The sequence below is a fragment of the Aedes albopictus genome, chromosome 2 (assembly GCF_035046485.1).
Source record: "Aedes albopictus strain Foshan chromosome 2, AalbF5, whole genome shotgun sequence".
In the NCBI taxonomy this organism is placed as follows: domain Eukaryota; kingdom Metazoa; phylum Arthropoda; class Insecta; order Diptera; family Culicidae; genus Aedes; species Aedes albopictus.
In genome coordinates this window covers 25,073,418-25,089,871 of record NC_085137.1, presented here as the reverse complement: position 1 = coordinate 25,089,871, position 16,454 = coordinate 25,073,418, and the positions used below count along the sequence as shown (strand labels likewise).

Here is a 16,454-nt window from a genome sequence, read left to right as displayed (position 1 = left end):
TAATTCACATCAATTTCAATAAATTTTAGTGTTGATATCCAAAGATTTTCCACTTCTGTTCTCAAATTATCTCTAATCAGATATATTAGAGCCTATTAAAATTGAAGGAAAACCACTGTAGGAACACGGATTCCCCAAAGATCCGAAAAGACCGTTTGAACCTCGAACACGTGGTATGCGAACACGCGGTGTGTATGAAACGACACTTATGGTATGGGCACTCTCCCGTTATTGGTAGCAATAATGCGCGGACGATGTGTTCTGTACGAGCGATATATTTGAACTGAGATAATTATTCTACATAGAGATATTCTATCCTATCGACAAAATAATAGGTATGGGCCGAGTGCCATCTGTATTGTTCACTAGCCGAAGGCTAGTAAGAGAGAGTTCTGATCTACTTAGAGCTAGGGTATAATGTAGTGGTGTACAGGGTGTTTCAATTGGTGTTTATATGACATAATATAGTAACTACGATCATGCCCCAACATATGCCGGCCCCCGTTGAAAGGGTCGACTTTCAACAGATGAACCATGAACGCCAATGATGTCTTCTGATGCTGCTGGGGTTCGCCAATCATCTTCGTATGGTTCGGTCTCCTCGTCTTGGCATCGCGGATACGGGCGCCGGCCGGCCGGACATCGGTATTCGTTAGGGTTGGGCGTACTCAGGGTTGGAGCAGCCGTCGGGATCCCGGACATGTTGGAGGACAAAACATTCTTTAGATTTTTTGAAAATTCAATAAACAACTAACTTACATGGTCGGAGGCCCGAAGGCCTCCACGTTGCGCAATGCCGAAGCAATGCGATGGACGAAACTCAGTCCTCTGAGTTTGGGTTGATTGAGCCGGCATCGTTCAATGCAGGCTGGCGTACAGGTAGAACGCATATCTTCGAGATTGATCGGGTATACTCGCCATCGGCAGTCCGCGCTATGACTACACGGATGTTGTTGTCCGTGCCGCGGCAGACTCGGATGATACGGCCGTACCTCCATTTCAAGGGTGGGAGGTTGTTCCTTGACCAACACCAAAGTGCCGATCTCAATGTTGTCGCGCTGTTGAGTCCACTTAGTACGTGGATGGAGGCCTGACAGATAGTCGATGGTCCAACGCTTCCAAACGCGTCGGAGTAGTTCCTGATTCGTCTGCCACCGGTCGAGGCGGTTCCTCGGTACTTCGGACAGGTTGGGCTCAGGAAACGCGGTGAGCGGCCGATGAACGAGAAAATGTCCCGGAGTCAAGACCTCCAGGTCATTAGGGTCGGCCGAGAGCGCAGTCAATGGCCTAGAATTCAGGCAAGCCTCGATGCGAGCTAGTAGTGTCACAAACTCGTCCTGAGAAAGCACCGAATTTCCAATAGTGGCCCGAAGATGCTTCTTAAACGATTTCACCGCCGCCTCCCACAATCCCCCGAAATTGGGACTGCGGGGCGGGATGAACCTGAATTCGGTGCCATCATCTGCGCACGTGCTGATTACTTCTGCCTGATGTTTCTGATCGTAGAACTGCTTGCGTAGTTGTGCGAGTTCCTTTGCTGCTCCCTTGAAATTTGTGGCGTTGTCGCACTGGATAAGCTTTGGTCGCCCTCTGCGAGCGACGAAACGTTGCAGCGCCGCCAGGAATGCGGCTGTACTGAGGTCGTACACAAGTTCTACGTGTGCAGCCTTTGTGACAAGGCAAACGAAAATAGCCACGTAGCATTTCACTGGAGGGGCTCTAGGCAGCTTTCGAAACTGGAAGGGCCCACACAGATCTACACCAGTGTTCAAAAACGGTAGAGTTGGTGTCACTCTCTCAGGAGGCAAGTCCCCCATTAGCTGCTCGAGATTGGTGGGTTTGCAGCGGAAGCAATTCACGCAGGAGTGTACAACCTTCCGAGCCAAGTTTCGGATTCGGAGAGGCCAATATTTCTCCCGCACGCAGGCTACCAAAAGTTGGGGGCCGGCGTGAAGATTTTTCAGGTGGTAGTGAACCAGAATGCGTTCTGTGAGTGTATGACGAGCTGGAAGAATCATGGGATGTTTCCTGTCCTCGGAAACAGCTGCGTGATGTAAACGACCACCAACACGAAGAATCCCATCAACTAGGATGGGAGCGAGGTTTTTCAAGGCAGAATGGGAGCTGACTTGTCCTTTGGATGTGATGGCGAGAATGTCTGCTCCAAAGGCTTCGTGTTGAGCAAGTTTTACGAGCGTCTTGGTAGCATTGTTCAGCTCCAAGGTGCTGAGAGGCCCGACCTTTCGAGCATTTCGATTTCGAGGCGAAGCATTGTGCCGGAAGCGGTGTAGAAAGGCAACTACCCGAACTAGACTGGAGAACGATGAGCGACACTCGAATATTTCGCTGGATAGTGTGGCTTGCACTGGCAATGAGACCGAGCGTTCCTCGAGCTCGGTAGAAGGTAGATCCTCGGGGATAGGACGGTTGATGGGAGGCCAGAAACGAGATGGTTGACTTAGCCACTGGCATCCGTTCCACCAGGCTGGCGTATCTTTCAGTTGCGCGGGGCTCATACCACGCGAGATAATGTCCGCGGGGTTTTCAGCACCGGGTACATGAGCCCAAGTTCCGCCGACCGTCAGGCGTTGGATCTCTGAAACGCGATTCGCTACAAAGGTTTTCCAACGAGCTGGTGGCGAGCGAATCTGACAGAGAGCAATCATGGAATCCGTCCAAAAGAACGACTTCGTTTTCAATTCGACGCTTTCGGTGACCTTGTGGTACAGGTGAGCTAGAAGTAACGCTGATGAAAGTTCCAATCTGGGTAGGGTGAGCGTGGTCTGCTTTTTCGATTTTCCTGTAGGCGCCACCTTCGATTTGGCGGCGAGTAGTCTGGCGGAAATGGTGCCATCACTTGACACCGTTCGAATGTAGAGGCAGGCCCCGTATGCCTTCTCTGAAGTATCGCAGAACCCATGCAACTCTACCACGACAGGATTATGAGCAAATGCTGCCCATCGAGGAATGGAAATCGATGTGATATCCTCTAAGCTGTTACGAAACTCGGACCAATATTGCTGTTGCTCTAGAGTAAGCGGCTCATCCCAGGACACGGTAGTCTGCCACAGAGATTGAATGAATATCTTGGCAAGACGGGACCTAGCAGTCCGAGAGGCAGGAATAGTTTAGCAGTGTCGGATGCAACGACGCGACGAGTAATGACAGCTTCTTTGGACCATTCTGGAACAGCGTAGCTGTACGTGTCGGTGGAAGGGTTCCACTGAATTCCGAGGGTCTTAATCGGAGACGAGAGCGAATCTAAAGCAAACACCGACCGTTCGTCACGATTTTCGGCCGGAATGTTCGAGAGGACAGCTGGGGAGTTGGACGCCCACTTTCGTAGACTAAAACCAGCTGACTGTAGTAGTTCCTGGAGTTGACTGCTAAGTTCTGCTCCGTCTTCTTCGTTGTCGACTCCGGCAAGCATGTCGTCCACGTAAAAATCCTTGCCCAAAACTAGTGATGCGTGTGGATAATTATCAGCACCTTGTATGAACAGCACTTTCAGGCATCTGGTGGCCAAAACGGGAGCAGATGCTGTACCGTAAGTCACCGTCGCTAGCTCAAAAGTGCGCAACAGTTCAGATGACGAACTACGCCACAGTATGCGCTGTAGTGGATAGTCCAACGGATGGATGCGTATCTGACGATACATCTTTTCGATGTCTGCAATAATGGCGATCCTGTGCATGCGAAACCGAAGATGTATGGCGAAGAGGTCGTCCTGAACTACAGCACCCACCATCAGCGCCTGATTCAAGGAGACCCCGCTGTCGGTCCGACATGAGGCGTCGAAAACGACCCGCAGTTTTGTGGTTGAGCTGTCAGCTTTCTCGACTCCGTGGTGAGGTAAGTAGTACGACAGTGCTGCAGGCGAAGAAGTTCCAGAGCAGTCTACTTCCCTCATGTGGCCCAGCTGGAGGTATTCTTCTATGAAGGCAGTGTAGGCCTCCTTTAGTTTGGGATTGTCGTCGAGGCGACGTTCGAGAGCGAGAAATCTTTTGGTGGCAATCTCCTTTGAGCTGCCGAGTTGGGCTAGAATGGACGGATGCTTTGGAAGCGTCACCACAAACCGACCCGAGTCATTTCGAAAAGTGTGAGCAGCGAAATGGTCTTCACAAGCAGCTTCCTCGATAGACTGCGTACTAGGAGACCAGCAGGACTCGATTTCCCAAAAACGTGAGATTAACTCATCGAGTGGTTGTTTGCTGCATACATGGGCAACCTTTGGAGTTCGATCAGGTAGACTGGAACCGATCTTTCCCGAGGCAACCCAACCAAAAACAGTGTTCTGAAGAATCGGCTTCTCAGAACCCAACTTGGTGAATCCTTCGAGTAGCAAATCGTAGTACAATTCCATACCAAGTAGTAGATCAATGGGACCCGGCTCATGGAACTTAGAATCTGCTAGGATTATGTTCGATGGTAGTGTGCAGGCTGAAGCATCAAGCGACCTACTGGGAAGGTCTCTGGTAATCTTCTTCAGGATGTGACAACGTTGTTCAACAGAAAAGTCCGTGCAGTGAGATCCAATCTGGACGAGAACGGCATGAGATGACACGATTGCGGAGTTGCCTACGCCACCGATTTCCTGGTGGCACTGATAGCGATGTAACTTCAACCTTTGAACGAGACTCTCGGTGACGAGATTCAACTGCGACGCTGGATCCAACAAGGCTCTGGCCCACTGAGTGTGGCCATTCGTTGAAAACACCTTGACGATTGCTGTTTGCAGCAGCACGGTGGCAGGAGCGCTTCTTGGGGCGTCGACGACGGTGGTGGACACGAGACTGGTACCGGAGGACGATGGCTTTTGGTTTTCTAACAAGGACGACGACGTTGGATGCGATTGCGAGGAAGACTGGTTCGGCGAGGCGGTTTGATTTTCCGGTGGAACCAGACTTGAGCGAGACACGGGAGGAGTAGTTGTCTTGCTTGGAGTTGTGGAGCGATCATTGGGCGATTGGTGGAGCATAGTATGGTGCTTCTGGTTGCAGACTCTGCAACTGCTAGACGAACAACTGCGAAGCATGTGCGACGAAGAGAAGCAATTGATACAGAGGTTTTTCTTCTTCACGAGGTCAAATCGTTGAGAAACGGCCAAACCTTGGAAAAACTCGCATTTGAATGGGGAGTGTGAAGATTTCGAGCAAAATGGACAAGAGCTGGTCGCTGGACTGGTCACGGCGTGAACGGTGTTGATCTTCGACTTCGATGGACGCTGTTGCTCTGCTCTGTTGGACTCCGATGAATGTGACTTGGACGGTGGTAATGACTGCAAAACTGACAAATGACCTTGAAGAAAGGCAATGATGTCCTTGTACTCTGGAACGTCCGTTGACCGGTAGTGTGACTCCCATTGCTTCAGCGTAGACGGATCAAGACGACTGCAGAGCATGTGAGCCAGGAGGACACTCCAACCGCCAGTTGGAACTCCCATCTTGTCGATCATGCTCAAATTCCGCTCAAAATCGTCGACCAACCGCATCAGAGACTCGTAGCTTTCCCTTTTCATGGGGTCGATAGAGAAAAGGGCATCGAGATAAGTTTTGAGAATCAGTTTCTTATTCTCAAACCTCTTCTCCAACAGCTGCCAAGCGACCGGGTAGTTGGCAGCCGAATGTTCGATCGATTCAACGACCTTTCTTGCATCTTTAGTTAGAGAGGCTATGAGATACGAGAACTTGTCAAACGGGGTGAGCTGTTGGTTAGAATCGATGAGGGATTTGAATGAATCGCGAAAAGTGATCCACTCCGAAATAGTGCCATCAAACGTAGGGAGTTTAACTTCGGGTAACTTGACGCGCGATTGTCCAGCTACTTGAGGAGGCGGGTTAGAAGGGGTAGCAAGCGCGAGTTTCCGAATCTCGTTTGCAATGAAACTGGAAACCAAAACGTAATCGAGCTCGAACCGCTGATGGATAACACGGTGCTTTTCGTCGGCGACGCTCTTCGCGTCATCATCAACCCCTTTTGCATCCTCACCTATCTCTTCCTCATCCTGATCTTCTTCTAACAGTTCGATAGCTAGACGATTTGCTTCGAACTTCTGGAAAAGTCCATCAACTCGCTGTTTCCATCCCTCTAGTTGTCCGCTGTGCTGCTCACTGTCATAATCAGTCATAAATTGCTTCGCATTGGCCAACGTGTTCGTATAGAAACGCTCCATACGATGAAGCTCGCGCAATCCCGGTGCCATTGTCCACAGCGACCAGCAATGCTCGAAAGTGATAAATTGTAATTGCTTGACCAGCCAAATCGTCGAACCAGAGCACACTATGCAACAATCCACCAACTAGACTGGGATGAAAACATCGACTTGCGGATAGAACGCAGCGAATCAATCAGTCAATGCCCAATAAAACAACGTCCGATATCAACTTTATTTGATCAGATCTCCAACTTGCATGCAATGTTGTACTCACGTTTGCGGTTCAATTAGAAATACCTTCGACGAAGTCAAGTCTGGTTAGACCCGGCGGTGAATAGGATGGAGCAGCTTTTGTCCCCACAGCAAAATGGCGACCCAAGCAGCCTCACTTTTGCGGCACGCGCCGCGCCGGTTGATGGTCGAAGAAATTCCCGAACTAATCCGGTTGCACTAACAACACACAGCAGCAAGCACTTAATTGATACAAATTAGCAGCGACACTCTCTTCGGCACCCTCGTTCGGTGGTTCACTGTGCAGAACAGAACCCGCTAACAACGTGGCACACTCGCGGCGAAAAGATCGAGATTCAACGGCAAGAAAAATCACTTTGGGAACAACGAAACGCGAAAAACACTAGCACTGCCCCGCGATTGTCCGAATTAAATCGCGGCGCATCCGGTTCGAAGGACCAGAAATATGTAGGAACACGGATTCCCCAAAGATCCGAAAAGACCGTTTGAACCTCGAACACGTGGTATGCGAACACGCGGTGTGTATGAAACGACACTTATGGTATGGGCACTCTCCCGTTATTGGTAGCAATAATGCGCGGACGATGTGTTCTGTACGAGCGATATATTTGAACTGAGATAATTATTCTACATAGAGATATTCTATCCTATCGACAAAATAATAGGTATGGGCCGAGTGCCATCTGTATTGTTCACTAGCCGAAGGCTAGTAAGAGAGAGTTCTGATCTACTTAGAGCTAGGGTATAATGTAGTGGTGTACAGGGTGTTTCAATTGGTGTTTATATGACATAATATAGTAACTACGATCATGCCCCAACAACCACATTTATTAATTTTTGTGTGGAATTGTAAATTTGACTTATTTTCCTCTATATGGGTAAAAATTTCATCCAGGTATAACTTAATTCGCCGTGAGAAAATATTACATTTTATAATGTCGTATTAAGTATCAATATATTGTTGATAAACGATAAAAAATTCATTCAATTCGGTTCACTGGTTTCCGAGATATGACAGTTCAAAAATTAGTTGTCTATAAAATAGTGTTTTATCTGAATGGTTCTAACTTCGCGAAATATTAATCAATCGAGCTCAAATTTGTACCAATGATGCACATATTGATAAACAGTCAAAATTTGAGATTTTTTTATGCACTCTATGAAAAGTTACAGCATGTTGATTTTTTTTGTGGGAGAAAAAAAGTTGCCAATCCCAAACATTTTGGCCATCCCCTGTATATCTGAAGAAATTTGCCCATGGATTCCTGTAAAAATCTTTCAGGTATTTCTTTAGAAAATTCTCCAATGTTTCGAAGGAATTTGTAAAAAAATCTGCCAGGAATCCCTTCTAAATTTCATCTGTGAATTTCCTTAGTAAATCCTTCAGTGATTTTTTTTGGAAAATTTTCAGTTATCTTAAGAATTTGCAAATTTTCAAAGTTGTCAGATTATCCCAGAAATCACTAAACGAACTCCTTTGTAAAACCGGCCATAGATTCCGAAAATACTGCATGGCCTACAGAAAATCAATCAGGAATTCAATTCAGAAAGTCTTCCACAGGTTCCTTTTTGAAATTTCTTTAGAACTTCTGTCACGGATTGCTTCAAAAATTACATTAGAATTTCAAAAATTACATTAGAATTTTCTCCAGAGAAGCTTAGCATAAGCATTAGCATTGGCATTAAGCAAGTCGCACAAATTAGAAATTTCTCCAGAGAAGCTTCCTCAGAAATTCCTCGGAATATTCTCTCAAAAATCCATACAACGATATCACCCGCGGATTGCTATAGTAATGCTTTCAACGATTTTTTCAGAATATCAAAAATTCCGAACTCCTCCAGAAATTTATCCAAGGATTTATTTAGGATCCTTCCAAAGTTTCCTCCACAAATTCTTCCAGAGATACCTTTAGAAATTTCTCTGGAGATTCCTTCAAACTTTGATTAAGAGAGTCTTCCATGAATTTCTATAGGTTGCTTCTGCAGTTCCACCATTGAATACTTTGCCAAGGGCTGAAAGTCTCTTTAATAAAGACAAATCAATCAAATCAATGGAATACTTTAGAAATTCTTCAAGTGATTCGTTCAGAAAATCCTTCGGAAATATTTCCAGGAATTCCAATAGCATTGTCTACAGGGAAATTTCTTCAAAGATTTCAGAGCACAGTTCAGGGTTTGGTTCCTTCATATTTCAGGGATTTTTTCAGAAGTTTCTGCGAAGGGATTTCTTCAAAAGTTTTCCCATGAAGCTTTTAAGCAATTCTTCTGAAAATGTCTTTAACAATCCTATACAAATACCTTCGGATAGCCTCCCAAGGGTTCCTCTTAGAGTTTACCTTAAGGAGTCATTTCAGAGGCTCCAACAAGGCTTTTTTTCAGAAATTGCTTCAATGGTTCCGTCAAAAATATCTCCAGGGATCGGAAACTCCTCCATGGAATATCGGAAGTTCTCCCACAAACTAAACAAACATCTTCAGGAAGAATTTTTGAAAGAATTTCAAGATTCCAAGAAAAAAAATAAAAATTGTTTGAGAAATTTTGATTCAGTATTATCATGAATTTAATGTTAACTAAATAAATGAAATGTTTGAGAAATTTATGGAGAGATTCCTGGTGAAACCCTTAAAGGAAAATTCTAAGGTAACCTCTTCAAAAATGTCTGTAGAAATTGCAGACAAAGGTACTGGCAGAATTTGCCAAGAATTCCCTCAATCCCTCTGAATGATCCTTGGAGGAATATCTGAAGAATTCTATGGAAGAACTCCTGGGTCAACCTCACCTTGTCAGAAAGATTTCTTATACAATTTATGAAGGGATCCCCGCAAAAATCCCTGACAGAAGAGAAATTTTTGGAAGTTATTCCTGCTGAAACAAACAAAAGCCTTGGATGAATTCTCAAGAGAATCACCGATTTAATTTCTTAATACCTCTGAAGGTATTCATAAATTATTTTTTGTTTTTTTTTGAAAAATTCCAAGAACAGATTCTGAAAAATTTTCTAGAGGAATCTAGATGAAAATTTTAACGAGAAACTTCCAGAGGAATCTCTTGAGATTATTCTATAGTAATTTTTGAAACTCTGAAGATATAGAGTAATTCCTGAAGGAACCCCTAAAAAAATCCCTCAATAATTTCTAAAAGAAATACAGGAACTTTTGAAAGATTCTTCGAATCTCTGTGAAAATTCTCCTAAGAATTTAGACTTCCGAAGAAACCTTTGAATAAATTTCAGGGGAAATTCCTAGAAGTATTTTTTAATATGACTGAAGAAGATTGTAGACGATTTCTCCTGGAGAAATCTCAAAATAAAAGAAAATTCTGATAATATTCCTGAAGGAGTTCCTTCGGAAATGTTTGAAGAAAAACATAAAGGAATAAATGATCGAACTTCTGCAATAATCCCTGCAGAAATTTTCTTTAAAACCCTGAAGGAATCCTAGGACGAATTTCTAAAGACATTCGAGACTAGCTTCAAGAAGAATTATTTGAGAATTTTCTTGAAAAACTCCTGAAGAAGACCGAAAGAAAATTCCTGCAGAAACTCCAAAAAGATTCTTTTCAGGAAACCCTGAAGAAATTCTCAAAAAAATGGACTGGACAAGAAGGCATTCTAAAGAGATTCTAGGAATTCTAGCAAGAATCTTCTTTGTATAAAAAAAATCCAGTACAGTTTTGATAAATTCTTAAAGAAACCCTGATTGAATTTCTGGCAGTGTCCCTGAAGGTGTGAATCGTGTGAAAAAATCTGAAAAAGTACATGGGAAGAAATAGATTCTTAAGAAATCTTTAAACCAATACTTACAAAACTTTAGGATCCTGTAAGCATGCCTCTTACGTACCTGTGAAGCGGATGCTAAAATTTGGAATGCCGAAGTAATCAGCTCTGATTTTACTATGACAGTACTGAATCTAGTAGTTCAAAACTTATCCGCATGTGTGGCGCCACCTTTTAATTTATTACCCAGGCAACAGAACTAGCTTAATAACAGTTTCTAAGACTAAAGTTTGCTTAAGAGTAGTTTGTTCCACTCTTGTACAGCAAAATTGTTTGTTGGGTAGTTTTACACCCGTGGCATTTTGTGTCTTTGGAAAAGTTGTACATTTTAAAGCGCTGTTTGCAGATCAGAAGGAATTTCTCAGCCTATCTTGATGCATGGGAAATTCCTTGTCTGAATCGCTCAAGAAACCGGTTTTTCTTCGATCGCAGTACGCAGTAACGAAGAAATGACAGTTAAAATGGCAGTCACCGAAGAAAGTTTCTGCCAGGAATCACTCAAGAAGTTTCTTGAGCGATTCCTTTCGAACTCGAAACTGCGCTTAACAAAATAAAGAACTCTTTCTAAGACGTCATAATTCCATAGCCTACCATTTTAGTTATTTTAAAAATAGAATAAAATTGTCTATAATAAGTATTTTAGCATATTTTGACATTTTTACGAGAAACAGAAGTGGTTTAAATATATCCCAAAGCGCAAAAAACGAAACTTCAATTGTTCAGTGAATGCAAAGCAATACTAAGCGAACACACTATCAAAATCTAGGGGGTAGGTTTCATTCAATTATTACATAACGCAAAATTTGACAATTTTAGACCCCCTTCGTCCCCCACGAAACAATTTTTGTATCAGAAAAAATAAAATTTTGCATGAAGCGTATCACAGTGCTAAACCCCTCCCCCTCTCTCGCCTTTGCGTTACGTAACATTTGAACGAACCCGTATATTTTGGTGTATTTGAAAATTGAATTTTTGTTAAAGTAAGGATGGCGCCAATGTCTAGCTTTTTAGCTTTTTACAGACACTATAGAGAGTTAGTTTCTTTAAAGCAAATATTGACAAAATGACCAGTTTTTTTCCTGCATGTGACGGATTTCGCGCCAACTCGAACAAATGTTGGCAGCACCCTCTCAGATTACAACGAAACTTTCTTGGTGTGTAGACCTTGCCCAGATAAGCCACTTTGCATACTCATTTTTCTAATTTTTTTTCTCGACTGACTTTTGAAAAGGGCTAAACTTTTTTTATGGATTTTTTAAAAATGTTTTTTATCAAAAAATGACTACTCCTACAAAAAAGTGTTGTATGGGTGATTATCACGAAATAAGTCAAATTTTAAGAAAAAAATACTGAAAAAAATCCAAAATGAGCCCTACACTGAAAAAAATCATTTCTAAAAATTCAAAGTTGATTTAAAAAAAAAACACCATTTTTGATTTTGATGAAATTTTGTCTCAAGACAGGTAATTATGTTCCCTACCAACCGTCCATACATCACAAGATAGGCACTTTTAAGGAAAAAAAGTTTTTCTAACAAAAACTTTTTCTTGTTCGAATGATTTTTTTTTTCAGTGTATTTTGTTATCAACAATAAAACCAGTGAAGGCCATAACAATCCCAGAATCCAATGAAACTCTTTTCTAGGAGATTTTGTGTTATTTATTCAATCATTTGGAAGGGTTTTCCTATACATAAAAAACTTCAAAATATTACAAATGTATTTTCTTAGGAAATGTAATGTTTGATTTTTTTTTAAAAAAAGTGCACTTTTAAATATACAATTATTTATAATTATGAATTTTTCAAATATATATATATGTGTCTTAGAGCCAATTTCAAACATGTTCTTTTCTATTTTTTCCGATCATACTAAATATTTTTGGTTCATCTTCTGAATTAGAATACCTGTTTGCCTTTACTTTGTCGCCAGGAATAGGCAAAAAACCATGGAATTTCTGAGTGCCTGGTATTGTTTTGGCGTTATTATATATTTCTTCGAGATCTTCTGACATTTTAATGTACTGTTCAGTGGATACGTAACAGAAATTTAATTTAGTTATATTTTTATCTGTCTGTACAACTGCCCAGTTATATAACTCTCGTGGAGTTGTTATGGTATTTCCATAATCTCGAGCAAGACTTGCTCTCTTTGCCATTCGCTTGAGACCTTTACCGTGGGACGTTGCAAAAAAATGCCATTCTGCTCTTAATGCATGCTTTGACTGGAATCTACATAGACTAGCAAAGTTCTTCTTATTTTTGTATTGTGATGCTGCCCCATCAGACATAAAATAAATTTTAGAAAAGTTCGTTAATTGTTTCATAAAATCTATCATTTTTGAGATGAACAACTGGACCGCAACTGTATCGTGAGCCATTACTTCCGATATGATAATGAAGCTAACATTTACAAGTTTATTATCTTTCATATAGTAAATTTCAAATGGGTGTATTGTTGCTTGCGAGTTGTTCCAATGATATCCTTGAGCAGCGTTTTGAATTATGAATGAATAGTTTTCAGAGAAATCACAAATCGCAAGAATTTCATCATCCTTTAATGTATCTTTTTTATTTCTGATTGTTGTTTATGAATAAAGTCATGTGTTATAAGTTTGTCAATTTTATCAACAAGATACGGAACAAATTCATCAACAGGTTTAATAATCGTTTCTAAATTACAGCGATCAGTATTCAACCACTGCTGAAATATAATCTCTTCTTTGTCATTTGATTCTAATATCAATGTAAGTTCCTCTTCAATGTGTTCATTACAAGCACACTTTTCACAAGCACGGAAAAAGCAATTATCTGTTCTGGTGGAAATATCGCAAAGCATTTTTTGTATTATTTCATCTTGTGACACAATTCTTATACTGTTGAACATTAAATTTACATTTTCATGAATAGTACATATGCATACATTATGTATACCAGTAGAATCAAGTAAAATACAATGCTTTGGTCGCAGCTGTGTAAATACTGTGAAACCAATATTCACAGTTTTGTACATATCTACAAAAATCATATAAGCCTCTTTGAGCGACATCATCAAAAGTCGTTTTTGAACTTGTTGTTTTTTTTCCATTTCGAACCTCAGAAACAAAATCATTTGTTCCTGGCATTGGCCTGCTGATATCATTATCATCAAAAAATTCTCTTACTATTTGTTTTGTATCGTCATCAATACCATGCCCCCTTCTTTTTTCGGTGGTACAAAGAATACCCTGTTCATAAACAAGATCCTTCACCTGCCTCGCCATATACATTGGTGCGTTAAACTCTCTTGTGATTTTATTTACCGACCAAGACTTAGGAAGTACAGATAGTATTTTAATCTGTTCGCTTCTGTCAGTTGTAGGGTGATTGAACTTATCCTTTAACTGCATAATTATCTCGTCATACGCCTCCACTTTGCCAACATCCGTTGAATCTATTCCGAAGATATTTTTTCGAACTGCTTTCGTAATCTGCAATGATTTGTTTATGCGATATTCCATACTTCTCATGTTTCTAGATGAGATTGGCGATAAACTCAATGTTTCAGCAATGGTATTAAACTTCTCAATATTATGGGGACCCTGTAGTTGATCTGTTGACGGAATTGACTCCAATGATGGAATAGATGGTACCATATCTGTAAGATAAAAGTTAAGGTTAACAATATAATAATGAATGCAGTGGAAAGTTAATGATAGTTATTTATGCAACGAGTTGCAAAAATGATTTTTTATTCGCACAAGTAGTACATTTATCCAACGAGGCTTGCCGGGTTGGATAAATACGAAGAATACTGAAAAATGTAGTTTTGCAACGAGCTGCAAAATGAGTTATATAAAAGAAGCTAACACGTTGAAGGCTTACTTACCCAGCTCATGTTCGATTTGTTGACCACTCGTTGACGGTTCTGGTTCTGGAACATCATGATGTTGCTGCCCACTAAATGATGGTTGCATAGTTTCGTCGTTTCCATCCGATCGGCGTTTTTTCGTATTCGGGCTTCTGTTGTGACTTATCAATCCACGACATGACTCACAAATACTCATCGATTCGTCGATTTCATGTGTATATCCCATGGAATGAATTTTATCTATCAATCTTAATGACATGCCCCGTAGATTATGACGGTTGCACTTTGGATTGTTTATTTTTGCACTGCACTTGAATTTGTTGAATTTTGATTTATACGATTGATCCATTACTTTTCAGAACTGCCTTTAATAACCAAAGAGAAGTAACACGTTGAATGATACCGATTCATTTTCTTGTTTTGTTCATATTTGCTTTAGGTACAACTCTTGATTTGTTTTTTTTTCGATTAGGTAGTTCGAATCTAATAAATAGCCTTACCTAATATTAGGTAAGAACATGGGGTAGAAACGTTTGGGTAGAAATTACAGCAGCACGTATGAAATGCGTGTTCTAATTGTATATTGTTTCGTACTTCTAGAGTGCTGCTGCGTGAATATGGGTGCATTGCATTGTCGCATATGACACAATAAGTTCCATTGCATTTTGAGATTACTAGATAACCTTCACTGGTTTAGTTTGTTTTTAAAAAAAGACACTGAAAAAATAATAATTTGGACATGAAAAAGTTTTTGTTAGAAAAACTTTTTTTCCTTAAAAGTGCCTATCTTGTGATGTATGGACGGTTGGTAGGGAACATAATTACCTGTCTTGAGACAAAATTTCATCAAAATCAAAAATGGTGTTTTTTTCTAAATCAACTTTGAATTTTTAGAAATGATTTTTTTCAGTGTAGGGCTCATTTTGGATTTTTTTCAGAATTTTTTTCTTAAAATTTGACTTATTTTGTGATAATCACCCATACAACACTTTTTTGTAGGAGTTGTCATTTTTTGATTAAAAACATTTTTAAAAAATCCATAAAAAAAGTTTAGCCCTTTTCAAAAGTCAGTCCAGATAAATTTTGAAGAAACTAAGTATGCAAAGTGGCTTATCTAGTCTTGGTGTACATACCCAGAAAGTTTCATTGTAATCTGAGAGGGTGCTGCCAACTCCGAATACGATTTGGGGCGAAATTCGTCATGTCCAAATTACTTACTATTTCTGAGTTATGGACAGATAATGTTTACTTTGAACATATGTTGCACAACATTTTAAAGTCAACGTTCTTTTTATATTTATAGTAAACAGTAGGCCGAAGAGCTTTGACGTCTATGAGAAAGTTTTTTTTGTCAATATAATCAACTTTCTCGAAGAAACCAACTCTCTAGAATGTCACGGTAAAAAAGCATCCATGTTTGCTATCACTGTTACAAAACATCAAATAAATCTCAAAAATACCAGTAAATGCCTTTCCAAATTTATGATAATTGTTTTATTCTTCAATCACTTAACCTAATTTACAGCTCTTTTGTCCACCAGGGCACTGCGTGAGCGATTCCAATTGGCGGCTGCACTTACACCTTGTACAGCGCCTTAATGTATTCTATTAATTCTTCTATATCGCACTGGTTTGCCTTTTGCGCTGCTGTCACTTTTCTACCCTATCCATGAGAATGATGAGCACGAGGATGTTGATGTGTGGCTCTTGTTCCTTCTCCAGTCCGATTGGGGGTCCATTTTTGTTCTTCTTCTTTATGGCTCTACGTCTCCATTGGGACTTGTCCTACCTCGCTTCAACTTAGTGTTCTTTGAGCACTTCCACAGTTATTAATTGAAGGGCTTTCTTTGCCTGCCGGGGCTGGGATCGAACCCATGACCATCCACTTAAGGAGTGAACGTGCAGCCACTACGCCACGGGCTCCGGCAATTTATGATAATTTGTTCGCCTGGTATAGGGCACTGCACTGTTTTGATTTTGTATGGGATTTTGACGTTGCTTGGCCTTATTGTTTACAAAATTTCTGTAAGAGTGAAAGAGAAGGAGAGAATTTCATGCAGTGACCTATTGCTTTGTACTTACTGTAAATTTTAACTTGCGATCTGCTGCGTTTTGGAAGATGTTCTATTTTAAAAATTAGGTATAGGATTTTTACGATTTTTGATTTGATTCTTTGATTTTTTTTTTGTAAAAATTATGTAAAAATTCCACCAACCTCTGTACAAAACTTATTTATTTGACATATCATTCGTCAGGCGTAGGGACAATCCGCGAAATTGGGTCTTGACCGCGAAATTTGAAATATCCCGCGAAAAGCCGCGAAATCTGGTAAGTTTGAGAAAACACCCCACAAATTTTCATTATTTTCAAACTTTTTGGTAGGAATTGGCTGTTAGCTTTTGACAGTGTTCAGTAATTTACGATTC

At 40.9% G+C, this 16,454-nt stretch overlaps 1 protein-coding gene across 1 annotated transcript; it reads right to left on the bottom strand.

Annotated features, from left to right (window-relative positions):
• Positions 1 to 755: 755 nt before the first annotated feature.
• On the bottom strand, positions 756 to 6,202 carry LOC134285994 (uncharacterized). Its single transcript, XM_062847556.1, has 2 exons — positions 3,204 to 6,202; positions 756 to 3,102 (listed from the first exon to the last, which is right to left on the bottom strand). Exons 1-2 carry the CDS (start codon positions 6,200 to 6,202, stop codon positions 756 to 758), a joined length of 5,346 nt encoding a protein of 1,781 aa, XP_062703540.1.
• Positions 6,203 to 16,454: the final 10,252 nt, after the last annotated feature.